The sequence below is a fragment of the Cygnus atratus genome, chromosome 18 (genome assembly GCF_013377495.2).
Source record: "Cygnus atratus isolate AKBS03 ecotype Queensland, Australia chromosome 18, CAtr_DNAZoo_HiC_assembly, whole genome shotgun sequence".
NCBI classification, from domain to species: Eukaryota; Metazoa; Chordata; class Aves; order Anseriformes; family Anatidae; genus Cygnus; species Cygnus atratus.
Genome location: NC_066379.1, coordinates 12,126,015 through 12,149,241, shown reverse-complemented (window position 1 = coordinate 12,149,241; position 23,227 = coordinate 12,126,015). Strand labels below are relative to the sequence as shown.

Sequence of the window (23,227 nt, the reverse complement as noted above, 5' to 3'; positions counted from 1 at the left end):
ATAGTTATTCTTAACTAGCAACTGACACAAGATAGGGTTGTAATGGTTTATGAGGTTTCTGGTCCTGAAAAGTGTAATTTCTCATGTATTTTGACCAGACCTTGAGGTACGTGGGGCTCTCGGTCTGCAGTCACAGCTGGAGGAGCTGGATGCTGCAGGTTCTCAAGCTGGCACTAGAAGTAAAGGCAGGAGCAAGTCCTCATCTGTGCTCGGCCTTACACTTCTATTTAAAATCCTGCCTGGTTAATACCGTGTAGCTCTGTGCCGGTTCTATAGAGAACAGTTATTAGCCTGTTGAATGTCTCTCTCAGACACCTACCGAAATAGCACAAAACTTGGCTATTAGGTTGGGAGGGAGTGGAAGGGGCTTAGCTCCGTACTGTGACAAATGGTGGGGGAAGACAGACATTGCACGTCTCTGATCTATTCCTTGTGTTCTAATCAAAATTTCGCCCTCAAACCTCTTGATTTATTCCAGCGGGAAGTGGTGTATATCAGAGGAGGCTAGCTGCTGCTGGCCGGCAGTAATGCGGCAAGGAATGGTTGTTTAATGCCAGGCAGGGAAGGGGCGTTGTGTTCCCGAGGTTAGTCAGCCTGCTCCCTACCGGGGCTGACAGAAGCGGCGGTGTCTGGGCCTGAAATGCCTGGGGAGTCACAGATCACCTGCGGCCCTTCTCTGGCCCCGCGGGCCTCTCCGGGCTGAGCGTCCAGGCTGGCCCCGAATAAAGCAATTGGTAATCTCTTTAGGGCTGTTTTGTTTCAGCAGCACAATATAAACCACGTGCTCCCGGCTTCTGCTTATTCTCCAGGTGCTCTCTGCTAGTCAGGCCTGGACAATGCGATAACCCGAGGGAGCAGAGCCTGGGGGCTAACGATGGCGGGGTGTGATGGGCTTCTTGTGGGTTTGGGTGGGTGTAGGCCCCCTCCTCCCATCTCTTCCCCTCGATTTTTGTTTTCCCCAGCATTTCTAACTGGATGTTAGTACTTTCTAACACCTATTTTGTACTATGGGCTGTGCGAGCTACTTGGCAAAAGGAAAGGGGATGCTGCCTGGCTGACGTGCCCAAAGACTGTCCGAGAGCGCGCCGCGGAGCAGAACTTTGGGAGTGGGTGTTGTGTTATTGACCAGTCACCGCTGGTGTTCAGGGAACAGAGATGTTCTGTGCAACTGAGCAGCCTCCTGGGGCTTGAATAAAACGTGCTGCAGAATGTCAGATCCAAGCAAACTTCTTATTTCATCAGCCAGTGATCGCCTTGTTCGGATTAACGGGTCTGAAGCTCTGAATGATCGTGGAAACTTGGTTACAGATATTCTAAATATTTTAGTTTTTTCCGTAGTACTTTTTGTACTGATGTCTAAGCACCAAAGCACAGCTGCTAGGTATTAGCTGGTGTTGGGAGTTCATCCCACTTCCGATACGTTTTCCTGCTGCCCTGCTAAAGGTATTAAATACTGCAGCTCTCTGCAGGTTACTTCTCTGTTCATTTACCCAGGATGTCTCTGTTAGTGGGTTACCTCCAGGTAAATGTGTGGATTTAATATTGTAAGTAAACTTACAGGTTTTTTGTTTGTCTTTAAAAAGTAATTTTACTGTGTTACAGGGGTCAGAAGTGATGGATAGCTAAATAAAAGGTTTGAATTAAAAAAAAAAATAGAGAGACATCTACCCTGCAACCCAAGCCAGCACATCTGAATGGCCACCTGTTTGTAGGACAGGTTTATGGCAGCCAAGGAGGAGTGAGATGTGGATGGATTCATTCTTCACTGCTGTTGGGCTGCATTCACTGTGGTCTGGGCAGAGGCAGCACTGTGTGCTAAAGAAGTGAAAGTACCTCTGCAGAGCTGATAAATTGACTGCTCTGACTGCATCTCATGTGGAAAGGGTTACCCAGATTTCCCCAAGAGCTTTTGTGATACCTTTTCCTGTTTCTCTAGTCTTTCCTTCTTTTTCAAACACTTATATTGGAAAATGCAAGTATATTTAAGGGAAATTGTATCAGATCAGTCCTTGGAAAATTTCTTCATTAAAAAACAGACCAAACAAAAATTAAACAGAATAGTTTTTGGAGACAATAAACTGGGTGAGTCCGTAGGTTCCAAAACTAGCTGCTTCACTTGTTTTAAAGCCAAACGTGCATCCATATTTTTGCTTCAACAGCACAGTCCCTTCTTTGCGGAGCAGCTGACGGCATTCCAGGTGTGGCTGACGATGGGTGTGGAGAATCGCAACCCTCCGGAGCAGCTCCCCATCGTCCTGCAGGTGAGTGCCAGGAGCTCGGCCGCCGTCCCCTCTGCGTGCGCAGCTCTCCCTGCCCGCTGAGTGCTGTGCTGCCAACCAGATGGTGTTTGGGTACAGAAATTACGTGGGCTCCTTCAGGAATAATTAGAGCTGATTGCGTGTTTGCTAGACCTGTGCAGATGAAGACAAAGTGCTTTTCTTCCACTGTATCTTCGCTCTCTGTTGAGCATGACTTCCTGGTATTGTCCATTTGCAGCTTCAACAGTGTCAGGCTGTGCTGCCTCCTATTTTGCTGTGAAATAGCAAGACTTTTTCACAGAGTAGCACATCTGTTTTCTCCTGTAGCATCTCCTCATATATGCTAGCTCTGTCATGCAGAGACTTTATCTTCTGTATGTTTTCTCAAAGTGGGCATTGCTGCAGTGTAAATGGTTTGGAAATGGCTTCTTTTTCTGTGCTGCTGGTACAGCCTGGTAAGTGTTCCCTTTAATGCGATGGTGAAATTTTGCTGCAAGAACAGAAACAAGTCTCTGAAGACCGTGCCTGGAAGGAACGTAGAGTTCTGGTAGACATTTGCTCAGACTACACAAAGTTCATTTGTAGAAAGAAGAAGTAAATCTAGCAGAAACATAACACCTCATTTCAAATCATGTTTTATAGCAAGGAAAATATGACAGTTGTTCATCTGCTCTTGCCCTCTCCTCCTCAGATGTTTGTATTGATGGAAATATAAACCCTCATTAAGGTAGCTGCGGTCTCTTTTCTATCAGGCAGCAAAATTTAAATTCTTCCTGTTTAAAGGTACATGGTTCCAGTCATCTCTACAAGGATGTGTGATTTCTTTCACTAAATGTGAGAAGACTCACCTTCCCTCTGTTAGCTACCAACTTGGTTTGTGACCGACAGCACCATCAATCTTTGTGAGACCAAATCTTAATTTCCCTAAGCCTCCCAAGTCTCGAGAGATCAACTGGATAAATAAATGTAAGGTTTGTCTCTGTCACTGCAATGGGAGAAGGCAGGCTTCTACTCTAGCACCAACTTTGCTGCTTTCCAGTGAATTATTTGGCACCAGAGGGCTCTGCAGGTAGCTTAACCTTGCAGTGGAATTGAGAGGTCACCTGGCAAAGGAATCTGCTTTCCTTCCTGGAGCAAAGATGAGCTAGGACAAGGTAATTATTCTTACAGTTAAGGCATACGTAGTTGTTGAGTGGGATAAGTTGGCTTGTTAACAGTTTGGAGATGCTTTGAATCAGAGAGCAACAGCTTAGGAGAGGAGAGGAACTGTGTTTCAGACCCCCCTTCGAGTGTCTTTTTGCTTCGAGCCCCTGAGAGTGCTAAAACTGCGCTGCTGCAGCCTGACAAAGGTTGCTTCTGTTTTCCCATTTTAGATGTGCCCCTGGGGGAAGATAGTACCTGAGTGCCAGGGGCACGGTGCCAGCCATGCAAAGCTTGGCTTTGTCAAGGACACGGAAACGGTCCTTTGTAAATGGCCTTCTGTTGGCTTCAAGAAGTTCCAGATTCCACTTCTTGAAGTTCCAAATTCCATTTCAAATCTTGCTGTGTATGGGGCAGGTCGGACACAGGTGGCCTCCTGGTGCGGGGAGGAGAGAAGTTATGGAAGACAGCAGTCGGCATATGAAAGTGCTTGATGCTTGCGGAGGTGCCTCCTGCCATAGGATTTTTTTGTATCTTCACCTGGAAATCCTTTTCAGTTACATGCATTTTTTTCCCAGCTACAATAGAATTTATGACTTTACTTTCTTTCTTTCTCTTTTTTTTTCTTCCTGAAGGTCAGATAATAACACCATTGTCAAATTGGTATGCCTCCCATGTCTGCGTAAGCACCCTACATCTAATATGTTCTTTGCTGTTGTTTCAGCTCTGCCCCAGCTTCCACCATGCCCTGGTTTCTATTACTGCTTTAATCTTAAACAGCTGGCCCTGTTATTCCTGTGCTGGGCATCTTTAAAGCACACTTTTAATCGTGCCAAGTTCTGTAGTAAGTTTATGGAATAGGCTGGTGCCAACTAGGGCAGGATGACCAAAATGCTTTCTCTTATGACCTATCCTGAGATCTGAGCTCGCATATTCAGAGATGAAACAATTAGAGCAATTAACACACCCTCCTGTGTAACCATCTTCTTCATCTGGACTTTCTCTGCACAGCTTTAGCATCTAGTGTCAGTTGTCCATGATATGAGATGTAAGCCAAGTAATTTAGTTATTTTTCAATATTAAACATGAAAAACAATTTAATTTGAATATGCAATGTGGAAAAAACATTGAGAAGGGGATGGAATTGGGGAGCTAAATCAGCGAGCTGCTTTCCCTAAGACCCATGCTGAGGGATGTTACTCATTTTAAACTGAGGATTAAATGTTGCATTCCAATATCTTACATCTGTTAAGGAGATTAAGAACTGAAAGTCTGTCTGTTAATATTTCACACCAGGGTAGGTATAAGCCAGTAAACTACCACCTCGTTATCGTTGTCAGACTCCGTTTTAATGAGATTTTTATTAACGACTAATGTGACCTTTTGCTTCCCCCTTAAGTCTCTTATATTGATTTGCCAGGGAAAGCAAAGCCTCTTTTTCTTCTTCTGAGCCGTTTTGAGTACTGGCAGGCTGGTGCTTTTGCTCACCTTTGAGTCTTTCCTGCAAATGCAATCCTGTTTCTGCTTTACCGAGAAAAGGCAGTAAGCTGGGAGTATTTCAAATCTGTAGTGGCTGCTTCCATCTAGCAGAGCTGTGCTGCATAGGTACCATTGCGCTTCAGAGAAATATTAACAGGGAGAGCAACTGGAGCAACGACTGGGAGCCTGAGGGTGCCTGTATTCTGTGGAAAACGTTTGCAAGTGTCTGCTGAAACTTCATGGAGGGAAGCATTGCTGGGGGGAGCAACCCACTGGTGACGCTATTCAGTGGGGTGAAAGCTTTCAGCAGCCAGGGTTTGTCCTGCTGCTTTTTCCATTCAAATCATCATTTTTGTCAAAGTTACGTGATGATCCTGAGATCCTCTTATGTTCGCAAAGAGGTTTGTTCTTTCTAGTAATAACTGTTGTCCATTTCCTCTACAGGTTCTTCTGAGCCAGGTACATCGGCTCCGAGCTCTCGATTTGCTGGGAAGATTTTTGGACCTGGGGCCCTGGGCAGTTAGCTTGGTGCGTTTGTGTTGTGTAATGTCTTGTAAAAGTCAATTAGACTCTCAGTGTAGGTGATAAATATAAATTGTGATTTATGGAAGGAAGATGTGGAGGATAGTCCACGGATTTGACAAATGACTGTGTTTTCTGTATTCTTCACTCATATGAAATGGAGCGAGCATCCCTAAAAGAAAAGTGGTTTATATTAATCAAGGAGGCCAAATAGCTTTTCATTTGCGTTACTACAAAGAGGAGTTCCTTAGACACAGTTGAGTGTAAAATATTGGAAGCTACAAAACAGGAAGAAATATCCAGGTCAAGTAAGGAGGTTTGTCATGTAAAATAAATAACAACAAAAAGCACGTATGTTTATCATCCTCTCCTCTCTCAGCTTACTAGCTGCATCATTTTCTTCTCTTCTTTACCTGTTTGGTCTCTGGATTGCATAAGTTTTGTATAAGCTCCTCTGAGAGGAGGCAACTGCCTTCTGCATTTTGGAAAGTGGCTAGCACAATGCAGATAATAAATAAGAATGAAACAGGAGCAGTTAAAAGCACTCTTGTAAATGGAGCTATTTGTTGATAATGGTGATGAAGACGAACCACCAGCTGGCAGAGAAATAGCTCTATGATGGGTCTTTTTATTGGCCTTCTTTACCTTTCATTTTCATCTTCAAGACTCCTTCCTGCACCACCTGCAGCTCTTCACAGCCAGCTTATCCCACAGTAGTAAGAGGAAAGTATGCTTTAAAGGTGGTTTTAAGCCCTCTGGATTATAAACTTCTGTGAGGATCAAAACGTAGCTGCAGGTAAGCCACAATGGCCTTTGCCGTGGCTGTTCTGCACTTTGTACACCACATCGGCCGTGCCACTGTGTGATGCTCAGCTCCAGTCCAGGCTTTCACAGCACGTGGCAGGGGACCCACCAGGAGCCCAGCCTTCCTGGCTGCGTGCCTTCCGTGCAGCTGGTACGTCCCCGAGGGAAAGTGCGATCCTTCCCATAAGGTTTCTTTACGTGACAGTCTGGGAAGGGTATCTGCAATCACGGTGGGATTCTTGAAGATTTAGCACATTGTGTGTCCTCCTGTGAGCAAAAAGCTTGGTAAGAAGTCTGTGTAAGTGAGAGGCCTGTTTAATTTCCAGTGGGAAGACTGTAATTATCGAGCTTTTGCAATATGTTTACTTGTGAAAGCAAATGGCCCCATCAGACAAGAACACGACATATCATGAAGCATAAAATAGCACAGGCCGTAACGAGTAGAAGCTAGTGCTAGATTAACTCTGAGTCTCACCGGACCAAATGAGTCTGAAAATATCTGGTGACATCCAGGATTAAAATGAGCAATAGTCAAATACACAGGGATCCCCAATTTACTAGAAATGTGTGAAATTGTTTTGTACCAGATTTCTCATCTGTGTCATTAAATGTGCTACATCGTCACAAAATGTTCAGTTCTACCCCTGTGCAGTGCTGCTTCTGCAAAGCTGAGGAGTTTATGAGGGTTTGCTCTTCTCTCTGGCTCTGCAGGCCCTGTCTGTTGGCATCTTCCCATACGTGCTGAAGCTACTTCAAAGTTCAGCTCGTGAGCTGAGACCACTTCTAGTCTTCATCTGGGCCAAAATTCTTGCAGTGGACAGTGTGAGTACCTCCGAATACAGCTGATCTCCGTGTTTTACAGCAGTGTGCCTTTTTCCTGTTTGCTTAATCCAGTTGCTTTACAATTTAGGTTTTCTCTTGAGGCACTTCAAAAGGTTGCTGTATTATCTGAAGACCAGTGTATTTCTCATTAGATTATCCCACTTGTATGCAAGCTAGCTTCTGAAATCTTGTGAATGTGAAATCTCCATTAAGATACTGACAGGCTGGATGCTTGGCTGCCCACCCCTTCATACCTGCATGAGGTGCAAGCATGCTTGCTCCATCTGTGTAAGTGCTGCAACGTCACTTTAACATGTTCCAGCTCCTGCTTCCTTCCTTGGTTCTAGGGTGCTCTAGGTGAAAGCCATTAGATCTCACCGACTGCATCTTTGCTGGGGAAGATAGCGCTTCTCTTGCTGAAGGAGCTTAAAATGCCCCTTCACTCCTGTTGGTTTTTAACACTCATATGTTCTGTCACGTCTTCGCAGGTGAGAGAACATGCACACTCTCTCCCATCCCCTCACCATCCAGATTTGTTCATTTTAAATTGTTATCAAACTTGTTTTGTTCAAGACCATTCCTGTCAGCTGTCAAAACAGGCTCTGGCTAGTTTTCAGACCCAGATTTTTTCTAAAAATAAAGCAAAACTGATTTTTTTGGTGACTTCAACTTAGGAGTCCTCTTCCAACTCTAATGTGATACTATCTTTGTGCACTGCTGTGTTGAACATGGTTGGGGTAGAAGTATTTATCCCCCACAGAAGACAGTTTATTCCTATCACGGGTCCATGGTTCTGGTCTTCTCTACAATATTTTGTCACCTTCAGGTTAAGGTTTAAAAATGAACCCTGTTTTTTTTAAAGGTGGTCTTAACCGGAGCTCTAGCTTTTTGTTGTTGTTAGTGGTGGTTTTTTTTTAAATAAATAATTGAGCAGATAAGTAATTATAGATAAAGTTGTGTAGTCATATATATGACTAGGATTTGTGGTTGCAGTTAGTTGAGCACTTGAAAATTATTAGGAGTGCTATACACAGTTAATTGTAGGCACAATTATAAGCTGATCTACAAGCAGTTTAGACAGCTTTATAAGTTGGATCTTGCCTATTTTGCTTTTTATTTGTATTATATCTCTTCCATTTCAGTTTGGAGAATAATACTGAATTTGTTGGAATTTTTCCCTACTGCTCATATAGCATTGTCAGGTTTAGTTTTATAAATATATTTTCATTAACATCCTAAGAGGATTTTGGAAAGCAAAGAAAATGAAAACTATTCATCTTAAAGCTACTCTTGAAAAATCTTATTTTGATGCATGCCTCTCCATGGCTCACACTTCAGCCCCAGGTATGTTACAGAGTAGGCTCATGTATAATTTACGTGGGTGTCACACCATCCTTCACTGTCTCTGGTGGCAGAGCCAACCTGAGAGTGCTCTCTTCCCCCCTACCCTCTCCTGCCAGCATCAGTATTGCTCCCTTGTGCTGTTTCATTGCCCTGTTCATTTGGTAGGCCACGCTTTAAAAAACAAAACAGCAAAAATGCTTTTAAGTTCTGTGTTGGGGTTTCCTCCCATTGTTTCAATTCCCTATCTCCCCAGATGAGTGGTGTAAGTGAGATGGGAGGAGAGGGCAGCGGCAGCAGGAAAGGGGAATGGACGTCACCGAGGCAGGGGACAGGCAGCTGCTTGAATTGCTGCACCGTAAAGGGAGCAAATACATCCTAGTATCAGAGGCTAAAGGACTGCTGTATTGCTAGTTGGCAAATGAGAAGAAAGCAGCGTCCTTCCCTCCCCTGCTGACACGAGGTTTGGCCATGTACATTTGAAACAAACAGTTGCGAAGATTAACAAAAAATGGTATAATTGTGGGCCTGTTTTGTGTTGTGGCCAAGTTCTCTGACATTGCACAGTCTGCTGCATTTCCCCCAGCCCCCTCTTTTCCAGAAGGTAAACATACCTGCACAGAGCGGTACCTGCACAGAGCGGTACCTGCACGCTGCAGAGCGAGAGGCAGGCTCCCAGGGGCAGCCACCTCGTAAGCCTCACGAGGGGGATGAAAACCCCAGGGGCATGCTCTGGGAGTGTGAAGGAAGGCAGTCGGGAGCTGTTGCTTTCCCTCATCCTGCCGGCAGTATTGAGCTGTTAGGCAGCACACACGCAGGGGTGAGCAGGAGGCTGCGGGGCCGCGGTTCTCACCCTGCCCCGGGCCGCACTGCCTGGGTCAGCACAGGGTGAGCGGGTGCCACCTCCATCACCCGGGCAGAAGCCATCGCCCAGCATCAGGGGACGTGTGCGTGTCCAGGCGGTCTGCCAGGTAATCTTCATCCCTGCCATACCTGAGCAGCGCTGTCTCCTTCATCCACCATCCCCCGTCCGTGCACTGTGTTTGGTTTCAGGAGACCGGAGCTGATGAAATTACTTTCATTAGGACTGGAGCTGAGCTGATTGCTCATGCCTCTTTGCCTGGGGTATGAGTGAGAACAAGTTATGTAAGACTCATGAGTGCCCTGGAGAGCAGAACATCCTGCCGAGATAATGCTTCTGTTCTGGATCCTCCCTCTCAGACAGGGAGGCAGAAGGAAGGTGCTCTGGCGTGAGACAGCAGCGCAGCGTGCCCCACGTCCCTTCAGACAGCACCTTTCCTACTCGTGGTATGCTGTGAGGAGTTGTACCTCAGCATTAAAAAATTACAGGACAAATTAGCGATGTTATAGCAACATCGCATCTCAGAATTGTTTATGTGGTATGTAGGTGTCCTTTATAAACACGGGGGTATTTAGATTAATCTGCTTTAATTCCATGTATAATCAGATGATTTTTCATAGGGTATTCATTGAGGACTTTAGTCATCTCTGCCTGAAGCCTGCTGGAGTATTTCTAGACAGTCCACCTGCAGAGCTGCATAACAAGTGATGGTTCAAAGTTGCCTCCTGTAGGTATCTGGCAGGTATAGGTTGGTGTAGGAGTAGTATTATGTGCTGCCACGTGTAGATGGCTATAAAACTTGCAAATGCAGTTTAGGTCAAGATTTTGCCACATGCTACATTGATAACGTTTGGTAAACACCATCGAAATTTGAAATACTTGAATTTAAACAGAAAAAATCCTCCCTCTTGTAATTAAGGATTATAATCAGAAATTTAAGCAAGACAAAAAAAATGCAAACCTATACATAAAACAATGCTGAAAAGAAGTAAATATTACTAATATGGGATAGCAAAGAAAAACTTCGTAACACCTGAAATAATTGTCCGAAGACAATAGAAAACAAACATTTGTCCTACTTTTTGAAGGAATAGAGTGACACAGATTTTGTAGATGTGACCTTTGGTAGCAGGATTGTGACTACTAACTCATCTCTTATGATTGACACAAATATTCAAGTTAAGTGTTCCATGAAGATGATTTGCTGCCCACGTAGGGCAGTGATCGGGATCCCCACAGCTGTGGCAGTGCTGCTGAATTCCAGGAACTTGTGGGATTTCTAGAGACAAGTTACATAGCACACACGTCGTTTTAGGGAGGAAGAAGAAATCTGTGCTCTGTGGCTTGTTTTGGTCATGTTGTGTTGTTATTCACAAGAATAGCTGCTTATTCTTTGAAGAGGTGTTACTGATGTTGGCTTTCCATATTGTTCAATAGGATCTAAACAGGGAGGATTTGAGTAAGTGCGTTGGCTTTATTAAAGCTGCTTCTCTCCCTCGAGCCTCAGGTGATGGAGCAACAGTGGCAGCACAATAATGTAGTGTAAAGACGGGCATCTTCTCTTTGCTGGTGTCTGTTTGCCTACATTGCAGCTAAGAGATTTTTTTTTCTGAGGAGTTAAAAGCATGCTGAGAATGGAGGGTGGAGGGGGGGAAGCCTATTTTTTGTGCAGCATTACACACAAGTCAGGGAAGCCTCTCGTAGCTGCAGCATGGCATCAATTCATTCCCTCTGCTTATTTGGTCTGCCAAAAACAGCGTCTTTACTCCCTTCAGCAATAAAATATTCTCTTGCATCTCTGTCTTGCCATCCCCTCTCCTTTCAACCGTTAGTTCCCTCCTTCAGCTCCTATGCCTGATAAAAAATACATGATTCTGTCTCTGGCATAAAGCATACAATAGAACCACTGTCACAAGGGAAATTGAATGCCAAGTCAGTTTTTACTCCCTTAAATTTTCACTTTAGTAGTATGCATTCTCTCGGTTTGACCCTGATATGTCATACATGAAGCCTGAGCTGGTATGTTAGCACGAAGAGGCGCAGGAAGACGTTCTTGGTGTACGCTGAGCTGTTGAATCAGGGCCATGTGCTTCACTGCTGATGCTGCCCTAGAAAACCTGCATTCTCCTCCCTGCAGGGCTTACCAGGCAGCGGAGTTACTCTGCAGGCTTCGACTGCGTGTAGCAGGAGATCGTGTTATTACGTGCTGCTGTTATACCAATGCAGTACACGTCAGCACTTGACCAAATAATGCGGAGATTAGTCGTGTGTGTGCGATGAGTTGAAATCTTCTTGCCAAAATATAGTCTCACCCAGGTGGGGATTGCACAATATAGGGGATGAATAATTCCTTCGCCATCCCCTTGCAGGTTTACTGGTAATAGCTCAGTGACGTGGGTCACTGTAAAAGAAACACGTGCTAGGTTTATTCAGTGCTGCCGTCTCCGAGAGGTGTCCTGCTTGTAAAGACGGTACTTTAACGTTCACGTAGACACCTCACATCCTGGCTGCAGGGCTGAACTGGAAGGCTGCACCTTCCATAACTGGGCAGGGGGTGAGGTACACGAGAAGGGTGACATGCCGAACTCACCTCGAAGCTTCCCCGGCTCCACAGCCCTGTAGATCAGACTGGGGCCACCCTTGGGGGAAGAGGCACCCGGGGGCTTTGGCAGCGTCCGAGTGCTGGGCAGCCAGATATGCCCACCAAGGCAAGCTGCTTGCTGGGACGGTGCTAGCTGGCCTGAAGCCATAATGTCCTCTGAGAGGCAAGGTCAGGGCCTTTACCCCCGTACCCAGGGACCATTACAGATTTGACCAGGATTTTACACCCCTTATGCAGATATTCAGCTGAACAGCTAGAAGAAAGTGAGCAGCAATTAGCAGCAAATCTGATCTGTGGTAAGCTAATTGCCATGGCATGGGAATGGAAGTCAGGTGGAGTAGACCAGAAGCTTTTGGAAGACCTTGTCCTACAGAATTCTTATTTTGCTATATGTAAAAAAAACAAACAAACAAACAAACAAACAAAAAACCCCTACTTTTAATCAGATTCCTCCTTGGTTTTGTCTTTGATGGCTCTCAGACACTGGTAGAGGTATAATGTGGGGCAGAGATGTCAAATTTAACTGTTCCTCAGTAGGAGGTCATACTTTTGGTTACTGTTTCTGTCACTTAGGTGGCTGGCACAAGGTTCCTTGCTGTAGTTACCGCTCTTCCCTGCTGTCCCTTCTGAGGGGCGGTTTGCTCATGGCCCTGATGGAGGGGGTGCTCTTTCCTTTGCTTCTCACATGAAAACTAGACTTGAGAAAAATGGTTAAGACATGAAATATGCATACATCATTGGAAGAAAAAATACTTTTATGTCAGTGTACTCATTGTTTTTTTTTTCCCTTGTCTCTGTCTCATTTTTCAGTCATGCCAAGCTGACCTTGTGAAGGACAACGGTCACAAGTATTTCCTTTCAGTTTTGGCAGATCCTTATATGCCAGTAAGGACAAGTCATCTTTATTCAGACTCTTCTAGCATTTGCTTAGCTTGTCGGGGCTTATATGTTGCTGTTCTGATGCAGCTGGTGCTCAGGTAGGGCTGCCTCCCACCTCCAGCTACGGTGAGACCTGCTGCTCTACTGCAGTCAGAGCTGAGCTGTGGAGTCAGTGACCGGGGAATTAAAAATGCTAGTGCCAAGTTGCATGATGGAGACAGCCAAACCAAACGAGGATTTGCAAACTTGTGTAAAGTTATTTAAGCCCAGATTACTCAGGGGTGAAGATGGGAGCTGTGGGCTTCTGGGGGCTGGGTGCAGAGGCAGTCCAATTTCACTGTAACTTTCGTAATTCACTCTGCAGAAGTTTTTTTGTGTGGTTTCCTGTAATGAATATTTGTATGCCTCCTCCAGAACAATACACGGAGGTTGGTTGGGAGGATCATATTGGCAGCCTGAGGATACAAGTTTATCAAGTGTCTGAGGTGTATGACAGGGCTGGATGACAAGAAAATTCCAGTTCTCTCTGCTCTCTCTTGTTCTTTTAATGAGATCGTTCTGAGTGCAGTTTCTATCGCATGTTTCAGAAAGCATGGAATATAGTTGTTCTCTGACCTGTTTTCTAGATAACAATTAGTTGTATATTGTTTTAAGGCTGAACACAGGACAATGACTGCTTTTATTCTGGCTGTAATTGTTAACAACTACAACACAGGACAGGTGAGTCCCAACATCCTTTTTCCTTTCATTGTCTCTCCTATTTGTTCTCTGCATTGTGCCTTTCCTTTGATAAAAATGTCCCGGCTTGCATTAATGCACAACCCTGAACAGGAGAACTGAAATAGAAGATTGCTTTACATTATTTTTTGGTGGAATAAAAGAAAAATTAACCTGGAGGTGTGACAAACACATTATGGACGCGGCACCTGGAAGCAGAGGTTAAGGACACAAGTCACTGAGCAACCACCCCTCCAGGCAGTACACTGACACGCTGCTAAAGAAATAGTGCCTGGTTCCTGTCGAGTGGAAACTTGATGGCTGTGATAAAGTTCTTGGGAAGAGTGTATGGAATGAGCCATAAACCTTAGGGCTCTGACAGCTGCAAGGAGTATTTCCAAAGAGGAAAAAACAAGCTTTAAATAATACAGAAAGTGTTTCTAATGCTGAGCTATTTAGCTAGCTATAACAGCGTGTAGTTGACCTTCCCTTCATGCTCCTTCCAAATGGTATTTTGGAACAAAATCAGTATATGACCAAAGAATAATTATTTTCTCTTGCTTTCCTGTCTATTTCAGAAATAATCTTCTTTGTTGATGATGCGATGGGAAGACGTCAACCAAAATAAATTGCATTGATTTGTGTTTTAGGAAGCCTGCCTTCAAGGAAACCTGATTGCTATTTGCCTGGAACAGTTAAATGATCCACATCCTCTTCTGCGTCAATGGGTAGCCATTTGTTTAGGACGTATTTGGCAGAACTTTGACTCAGCCAGGTGGTGTGGTGTGAGAGACAGCGCTCATGAAAAGCTCTACAGTCTCCTCTCTGATCCAATCCCAGAGGTAAAAATCCAACTTTTTAAATAAACACCAGCCCAGGTGTCAGGATTCTGAAAGCAGGCTGCAGAAGTACTCATAAAACCAGGGCCTTCAAGAGCTTCATGATTGTGTCTGGTTCAAAGAAAGGTCTTATCTCACTGTTTCTTCAAGATGGTTCAAATCAGACAAGCCCTGTCAGAGAAGCAACTAAAGAAATGCAGGGGCTGTTCCTACATCCCAAAAGTCTCGAAATCTTGGAGCTGGCGATAGGAGACACCACCTTTTTTCGCTTCTTGGCATATCAGAGGCATTTTAAAAATGTGGTCTCAAAGTTCACTGTGTGTTTCAAAAAACCCTCTAATCTTTTTTATCTGAGTATGAAAACTGTTCTCCTCCCGGTTTGTGTGAAAGTACATCTTTAATTTAATGTGTTTTACCCTTGTGGCCAACTCTCCAAGAGAGAAGAGATTCTTGTGCAGAGCATGACTGTGATTGACAGAGCCTGTCAGACCCCAGTGAAATTACATTGCGTGTGGGAGAAGTAAGCCTGGAGATAAACGCCATTGCTGACTTGCAGTGATTAAAGATTGGATTCCCTTTTACATTTAGTCTTTCTGTCCTGTATCCTCTATCTCCTTTCTCTTGCCTAATCTTTCCCCCATTTTATAAATCATATTTATTTGGTGATCAGGTTTACCTGTCTTTACAACACATCTGCAGCTCTGTTTGGGGGAGCTAGAGTGATCATTTCTGCTTTGTGAAGCACATTCTGCACTCACTGATTATACTGTATCCCCACTGTTTTCAGTCTGCCAAGGCAAGCTGTAAGTTTACCAAGCCATCTGATCCCTCTGTTCTTTGTGTGCTCTGGCAAAATTTGCCCAGATTTGAGCTGCTATCTTTTCTCTTTTCCCTTTTCCCATTTTCTGCTACCTTTTTGTATGCCCTTATCTGAAGACTGTAGTTCAGCATTGTTATTAAAGAGATCCACATGCCAACAGTAACTCCCAGTGTACTTTATTCCTATTAATTAATATTCTGTGCAGTGTCACCTGGAAAAATCACCCAGGGGAAGGTCACCGAGTATTCTGGGAAATTAAATGTACTCCTTCATCTGTGAATACTTAAAACTCAGTGCTTTGATGAACCTATTTTGGTTCCTTGTCTCTGTGGGCGTCCGTTTAGCCCTCACTATTTACCTGACACAGTAGCCTCGGTTTCCAGAGATGCCATTCATGAGGATAAAACATCCCAATGGTAAGCTCCAGGCTGGAACCGAGAGAAAAATAATAATGAATGTTTGCGTCTCGCAGGTTCGCTGTGCTGCAGTCTTTGCACTGGGAACGTTTGTGGGCAACTCAGCTGAGCGGACCGACCACTCCACCACCATCGATCACAACGTGGCTATGATGTTGGCCCAGCTCATCAACGACGGGAGCCCCATGGTTAGAAAGGTAGGGAAGGGGCTGGCGGTGCAGGAGTTTGGTGGATTTGTGCTGATGAGCTCTGCACCATGCTGAATCAGAGTGCATTATTGAATAGACTTTTTAATGAATCAGACTCATTTGGAAGCATCTGGTTCGTTGTGAAGGCTTTTAACTTTGGTTCCTGCTGAGAAGCAACACGCACGCCGACCACACCGGTCGGGCAGCCTGCTCCGCGCAGGATGGCCGTGTGCAGGAGCACGCTGGGATGCTGGTTCATCTGCTTGCCCTTTTTCAGTGCATCATGTACTATGATGTTTCATTTACTATGCAATGTAAGGAGTCCACTGAAAGGAATAATATAACCAGTGTGTATTAAGTCATAGTGTCCAGTAGCTGACAAGATCATCATTCAGATCAAGGTTCTGCTTTTTAACAGTGGACCTCTGATTTAGATCATTTATTCCATTAAGCAAATGTCTAACACAGCAGTAACAATCTCAGTTTTGTGGGCATTTTTATTTCCTGGGTGTGCATTTTTGTGTGGTGGTGTGTGTTTGTTCTTTGAATTTAAAGGGAATGCAATAATGGAGATAGGAAGGAGAGGAGTTACACGGAAGTCATTTTCGGGTGAACAAAACCCTGAGAATTCTGGCTAAGCAACTATTCCGTTAATGCTCTTCTGCTGGTTACTGTTTTGGTTGCAAAATCTTACATTACAGGATCTCAGGTTTTAAGTGAAATTGTAAGCTGTTGCTAGAAACATGGAGTATGTGACAGTCCTGGGGGGCAAGAGAAGGGAGAAGTAAGAGTGCTGTGGAGAGAACATGAGAGCTTGTAAAAAAGATCTGCTTGCTTTTAGAAACCATAAGGAAGGATGACAGAATGGTTCCAAGTAATACTTCAGGTCCTGGAGAATTATTTTCTGACACCATTGTAAAACAGTGGTACATTTGATGTTTTAGGTTGTTTTTGATGGGATGTGGTTTGGTGTCCTAATGCTTGCGTTTGCTTAACTGGAACATGAATGCCCCGACAAGCTGTCACCAGCATTATGAGGATTCATTTTTGTTGTCTTTTCCAGCATTTATCAGTTTAATTAAAGAGAGAACCGCATGTCACACTATGTGCTCTTTGAGATTCATAAATCTCTATTTTGGAGATTAGTCCCCTGAACAGAGAACAGCAATCAATGCCAGTTCTTCACCTCTCCTGTTTGCTCTTTCCAAACGCATAGCAAATGCTATCCATTGGAGGGCCTGAACTTCACCATCTCTACCCTCCCTACCCCAGTAATTCAAGGTTTCTAAGTTGCACTGATGGGAATGAATTGGCTTGATCCTTTGCGGGTATGCAGCATCGTCCTCACGTTAGCTGCTGATACGGCAGGTCATTGCAAGGCTGGCTGTGGGATTCAGCTTAGGGCCAAACAGCAAAAAGCAATTGCTATTGGTTGTTTCTACATTTTCTTATTATTAGTCTGGATGTCCGTCCAGTAATATCAGTAATAATGACCATATTGTTCTGCCTTTTCCTTTTGTGTGTTGTTTCTGATCTATATAACAATGAAACACCTGTTTTCTTCTGCTCTTTCCATAGGAGCTGGTGGTGGCTTTGAGTCACCTGGTGGTTCAGTATGAGAGCAACTTCTGCACCGTTGCCTTGCAGTTCATGGAAGAAGAGAAGAATTACCCTCTCCCTTCTCCAGCTGCCACAGGTTTGTGGTTTTTGTCTTTATGGGCAGGAAACTTGCAGCCTGTTAGTGCTTGAGAATGTTACTTGAGTACTTTGCCCAACACAGTGAAATTATTGCTGGTGGTGATTGGTCAAACAACACCGTTGCTACAAATTTGAATGACATGGTGGGTAGCACTGTAATATATTTATCTTGGAGAAATGTGTCCTCAGCTAAAAGATACCTATAGCTCACTAGAAAGTTGTGGAGACTGAACACCTTGCCAAATTCAAAGAGATTCCCTTCAGATCAAAACTGAAGTATGGTTGGTACACAGGCTTACCAGACTTCTCTCAAATTGTGTGTGAAATTTCAGCTTCATGTTGACCTAATGGGGCTAATAAGAAGCCTTACCACAGAACAACAAACCAGACGTATTCCTTGCTACTTTAAAGCACCAGATGAGAAGCAGTCAAGAGCTTCATGTTTTGTGTCTATGGTCCCAAACTTTTGTTGTGTGTATGGCTTTATATAGGAAATGAAAAGCCCAAGTGAAGTTAATGCTGACTTCATATTTTCCTTATATTAACCTTGGAAATCATCAAAGATAATGGGACTGTTGCAACAGAAGCTTGGAGACGAGCATGTGTTGTCTCTGCAAGGAGTAGTTTAATCTCCACATTGTCTGAATAAATTAAACGTATTAGAAAATGAGCTTCTTCACATTAATCTTTTTTTGCTGCAGGAAATAATCATTATTTATAGTTTATATAGTGCTTTTTCTTATCCAGAAGGATCCCAAAGTACTTTATAAGTAGGATGCACTGGAAGTGTTGCCTCAGTACCATAATGCAGCCACCTCCGCATTGAAATGAAATAGCTGTTCTGAAGTCATGATACTGTCTGTGTATTCAGGAATGAAAATGAAAAAGTTTGGGAAATTTTAATTATCCAGGTCATGGATGAAATACAAGTTGAAACCAGGTCTGAAATTTGGTCGGGAAAACAGGATTTTCATAACCCTTTATAATGAAAACATTTTCCAGAGTTTTAATGAGCAGAAGCAAGCAAATGCCGTCTTCTAAATGGTGCCTGCTGTAGCAGCCTGTCCTAGCACAGTATCTGGGCAGTGGCCCAGCACCGACCTGGAGAGAAGAGTCATCATATCTCTCTGGGTAGTCTGTAGGCACTGGCAAGGCTCGGCTCACCTGGTTTTATTGGATGTAACAAAGTCACACCCTAAACAATAGAGAAACATGGCCCTTACTGATTATGTTCAGGGAGGAGCCTGTCATACCTCGTTCTGTTTTAATGGGCGATGGCTAAATTCTGTTCGTACTGGTAATACTTGAGTGATTTATTTGCTGGGAATCTGCCAACAGGCTATGATCTCTCTGGTTGCGTTTGTAATTGCTAAATTTTGCATCCGCAGAGGGTGGGAGTCTGACACCAGTGCGAGATGGTCCATGTACACCGAGGCTGCGGTCTGTCAGCTCTTACGGAAACATCCGAGCGGTTACCACAGCCAGGAACCTGAACAAGTCCTTGCAGAACCTCAGCCTGAATGAAGAATGTAAGAGAGATTTGAAAATTCTGTCATTTTCCTATACCACTTCTTTTTTCACCCCCATGTGCTACCGTGCAAGCTACCATGTGCAAACCAATATGAACTGAAACTAACATTTTGGCCCAAATTATCTAGCTGACAGCTCCAAGGGCTTAGATGAGGAGCACTCTCCTATTTCTTTTTTTTTTTGACTTTTTTTGAAGTGTCTGGTGACTAAAAAGGTGTCTTCTGACTTCCTGACATACGTGGATTTTAACTGAATCATTTATGACCCCTTGGTGCTTACTCTGTATTTAAACATTCAGTTTTTAAAAGGGGACTTTGTGGATTTGCCTACACTTTCACAGAGGGTTGTAGAATTTGCAAATGCTGTTATGCCTGGGTGAAAATTGTTCTCTCCCCAGTTCCTGTTTAAGCATCTGTCGTCTTTTCTTTTGGCAGCGGGAAGTTCTGTTGCATTTTCTCCTGGGAATCTCAGCACCAGCAGCAGTGCTAGCAGCACCTTGGGCAGCCCTGAAAATGAAGAGTATATCCTGTCGTTTGAGACTATTGACAAGATGAGACGAGTCAGCTCTTACTCTTCTCTGAATTCACTGATAGGTGAGTAAAGACTCTCTCATCCTTCGTTCAGCGTCACCTTTCTCTACATGTTTGCACTAGCTTTTGCAGAAGGTTTGGATCTTAACTCCTCCTAGACCTCCAGCAAGACTTCTCGTATCAGTAGAAATGCTACTCTTGTGTCTGGGTAAGCTATATGCAGAGAAGAGTCTCTCCTGCTCAGATGGCACTGGAAGTGAGAGCTGTTGGCTTCAGCTGTGTGCCTCACCGTGACAGGCAGCAATGCTCTTAGGAATTTGAGCACAAAAATGTAGCACATACAGGAATTTTACGTCCACTGCAATTTAGTTGGATAATCAAAACAAGCACTCCCCATCCCATGGATGTAGCAGCTGGGCTCTCTGGCAATAACCCCTTCCCCTGGTTATTTTTCATGTAGGTTGTATTTCTGTACAGCACAGCCATTTTATTGTGTTATTCATACAAGGAAACCTTACCTAGCTAATTACCATACACATTTATATGTAAATTGTTAAAACAGGACTTAATAAAGAAGAAACCTCAGACTGAATCTCAAAGCCAGAAACTAGTTATTTCACAGAAATTTGCTTTTGTGCAAAGAGTTCCATGGCTGATCCCACTGCCTCCAGGCCCTGTCCATTATTCCCTCCTGGATAGGTAGCTCTAACATCAGTAATTGCACTGAACTTTTTAACACTACTCAACAGTCCTTTTTCTCTGGGACATCTGACTCTTTGGGTAATGTACAGACCTCTGCAGAGTGAAGTGCTGTAGCACAGAAGGAAGGGAGATTTTAGTTGCATTTATGCAGTGCACAGCTGATTTGCATGTAATGCTTGATTTGCACTTCTATAGAACAGAGCTGGTATGTTTATATTGAAGTAGTTTAATTTTTTTGTTCGCTTGTTTGTTTTTAGTAACTTTCCCAATCCTGTCTGTTTGCTACAATAGCATTGCTTTAAACTAGCTGTAGGCTGCCATTTTCCAAACAGTCTAAACCGTTTTGGGATGGTAACAGACAATGTACAGAAGAGGGTTAGCTTTTGGAAGAGGCTCCTTCCAGGGAGCAGAGGAGGTGGCATGTAGCAGAGAAACAAATGTTGAGGGAAATCTGTATCTTTTTAGTCTATCAATGTGCCTTGATCGATTCATTTCCTTTTGATTATAGGTAATGAAGTTGGGTCTTCTAAAGCATGACTGGAATGTTAGGAAATTTCTCTTTGTCTTAAGCGAGAGCTTGAGTTTTTCTCATTTCCACTGGTGCAAACTGGTATCTGCTTGATGGCTTGTGCAAGACTCACAAGAGCTTTCAGCACATTTGAAAAAGAATCTAGAGATGAGCTAGAGGTGAGCGAGGGAAACTTAGGAAAACAAAAAGCAGTTCTCCAAAGCCTCCCTCATTCCTATTCAATCGGAAGAGCTCATATCCAGCTGGAAACAGCAGAGCTTACAGAAGTGTTTAAAATTCATAACTCACAGAGAATCCCATTACTTTCAGCATTTGCTTGCTGAAAGCTGGGCTTTTTTCATTTCTACCGAAGAATCACCATCCTTCAGCCTGTTCTCCCCTGGTCCCCAAGGAAAGAGTTTTCAAAATACCATCAGCTCCAGCCACCCTCAGTAGTGCTGTGGCTGCTGTGCAGCTAGCCTGGGCTCACATTAACCCTGTTGTGGGTATTTTTTACTTGCAAGTAGCAGCTGCAGCTGGCCTGTAGCCTTCCAAAAGTGCCCTTCTACTTTGCGGATGAAGTCCTTTCTTCAAGTTTTAGCATGCAATAAATACTGCTATACTACTAGCAAGAATGGGGTAACCGAGAGAGGAGTTGCCTGGGTGATAGACCTGCCTTGACTGTAGAAATGTTTTGCTCTACTCTTTGTCTTCTGGGAGAATTAATGGCAATTTGGCTCTGAGGTAATGACCGTGCCAAGTATTTGAGGCAGAAAGAGCAGTAAAAGGGGTGCATTGGGCACGAGTCGAATCAAACCAAAGCAGAAATCTAGTCTGTAATAATGAAAGGAGAAATTATAAACTACAGTTTAATTCTGTGTTCTGTACACAACATTCTCTAAGCTGATTCACCGATGCTCAGGGCTTTCTTCCCCTCCTGTGATTTTAGGAAGATGGTTCTTTGAAGGGTTATTCCGGATCAGTCTCTCCAGCTTATTGATATTGTGGCGATGTACTTCTTCCCGTAAACCTGAGGAAAACCTCTGGACTCTCGTTTCTGCCACTTTATAAACAACTTCCTAGCTAAGCAGCAAAATGCCGCCTTGTAGTGCCCCCAGAAAATGCAGCATGTACTTTTAGTCTAGGTGTGCTGTTTTCTGGCAGACCGTTCCTTGGCCAAGCAATCCTGAGTAACCAGAAGACATTCATCTCTGGCCCACGTGTCTCTAAGCTGGCAACGGCCAGTTTTTGGGTAGTCAACAAAAACATTAGTTTGGATTGGAAAATAAGCCTTGCTTCTTTTTCCATAAAACACGTCATTAATCTTTGCCTCCTGAAATTTAAGTTTCGTTTAGTTTTAGCATAGGAAAAGAAAAGGAATTAAGATGAGGGTTTTGCGTACCTTGAGGCTGATTATTCATATCTAAATTGCATGATTAAAGTCTTTGTCCTATGGAGACCATCACTGGAAAGATTATATTAAGGAATGATCAAAGGGGGAGGAAAAAAGGATCTTGGAGCAATGAAACGCTGGGGAGTAGTTCTCTTTTCCAGCAGGAGAAGCTGGGGATAGAAAATGTTTGCCATGTCACAGGATCTGTTCTGGAGAGCTACCTTAGAGTAACATTTACAGCTGGAGGTTGCTGTAGTGAGGATGAGGAAGGCGAGAGATGTAGGTGGACAGCGAGCCACAGGGAATAAGAGCTCTGGGACAGGTAGAACGTCCTTCTCTATCATTGGGCACCATATTTAAATTCACAGTCATAAAGAGAAGTAATCTGTTAACCAGTGATATTTATAAACAGTAACTCGCATGCTGGGAAAACCCAGGGATCCAAGTGGTTTTGGGAATGGAAGCTCGACGTGGAGGTTTTCCATCAGTTCACACTATTTGCCCTGCATTATGGAACCAGGGTGGTGGAACCTGGTGCAGCGGCCGGGCCAATGCTGCGTAGCTCAGAAAGGCAGAAAGCAGTTTGCCGTGGTATTGCTGAGGCACTGGGGAAACCAGGACGGGGAGAGAAATGTCAGGGTGTGGCAGCAGGCATCAGAGTAGCAGGGTTGGCTTTTTGTCCTTGGTTTTCTTTCTACCCTGATGTGCCACTGTTCGCCCTGGCCTCACTGACATTCTTTGCGGAAAAGGTAAGGAGATGTGGCGTGGACTTTCCTGTTTGCCGGGACAGCCCTGGTCCCGGAGAAGTTCCTGCCCTGAGGGAACGTACCTCTTCTTGATGAGCTGCTCCTGGTTTCTGTTAAATCATTAAAAAGCTCACAGTTCGCCATTTGAGTTACCACCAGGGATGGCAAGGTGAGGCATTTAAAGTGTGTTTTGCCAGCACTGTGGATGCCCGGCTCATGTCAGCTAGGGGCTTGGCAAACAAAGGCAATACGTCCCTCCCGCTCCGTGTCACTCCTGCTCTCTCTGAGCCTTCCTCAGGGCCCTGACTTCGCAGGAGATGCTTATTATTCACTGGGAGCAGCTCGCTGAAAACCAAACTTCATTGTAGCAAGGAGTAGCGAGGGAATGGCCAGTCTCAGACTGGCTGCAGTGCTCGGGAACGCTTTTGCAT

The 23,227-nt window shown here is 44.2% G+C and overlaps 1 protein-coding gene across 2 annotated transcripts in view; it reads left to right on the top strand.

The window, feature by feature from the left end:
• Nucleotides 1-23,227, top strand: part of RPTOR (regulatory associated protein of MTOR complex 1) — a 147,732-nt gene that overhangs the window by 80,607 nt on the left and 43,898 nt on the right. For both annotated transcript variants that reach the window (XM_035568718.2, XM_035568717.1), the window contains exons 11-20: nt 2,160-2,261; nt 5,322-5,405; nt 6,915-7,025; nt 12,641-12,715; nt 13,364-13,429; nt 14,077-14,268; nt 15,558-15,698; nt 17,268-17,385; nt 18,776-18,916; nt 19,352-19,510. In XM_035568718.2, the coding sequence (XP_035424611.1) occupies nt 2,160-2,261; nt 5,322-5,405; nt 6,915-7,025; nt 12,641-12,715; nt 13,364-13,429; nt 14,077-14,268; nt 15,558-15,698; nt 17,268-17,385; nt 18,776-18,916; nt 19,352-19,510 (1,189 nt within the window). The remainder of the gene's footprint in view (nt 1-2,159; nt 2,262-5,321; nt 5,406-6,914; nt 7,026-12,640; nt 12,716-13,363; nt 13,430-14,076; nt 14,269-15,557; nt 15,699-17,267; nt 17,386-18,775; nt 18,917-19,351; nt 19,511-23,227) is intronic.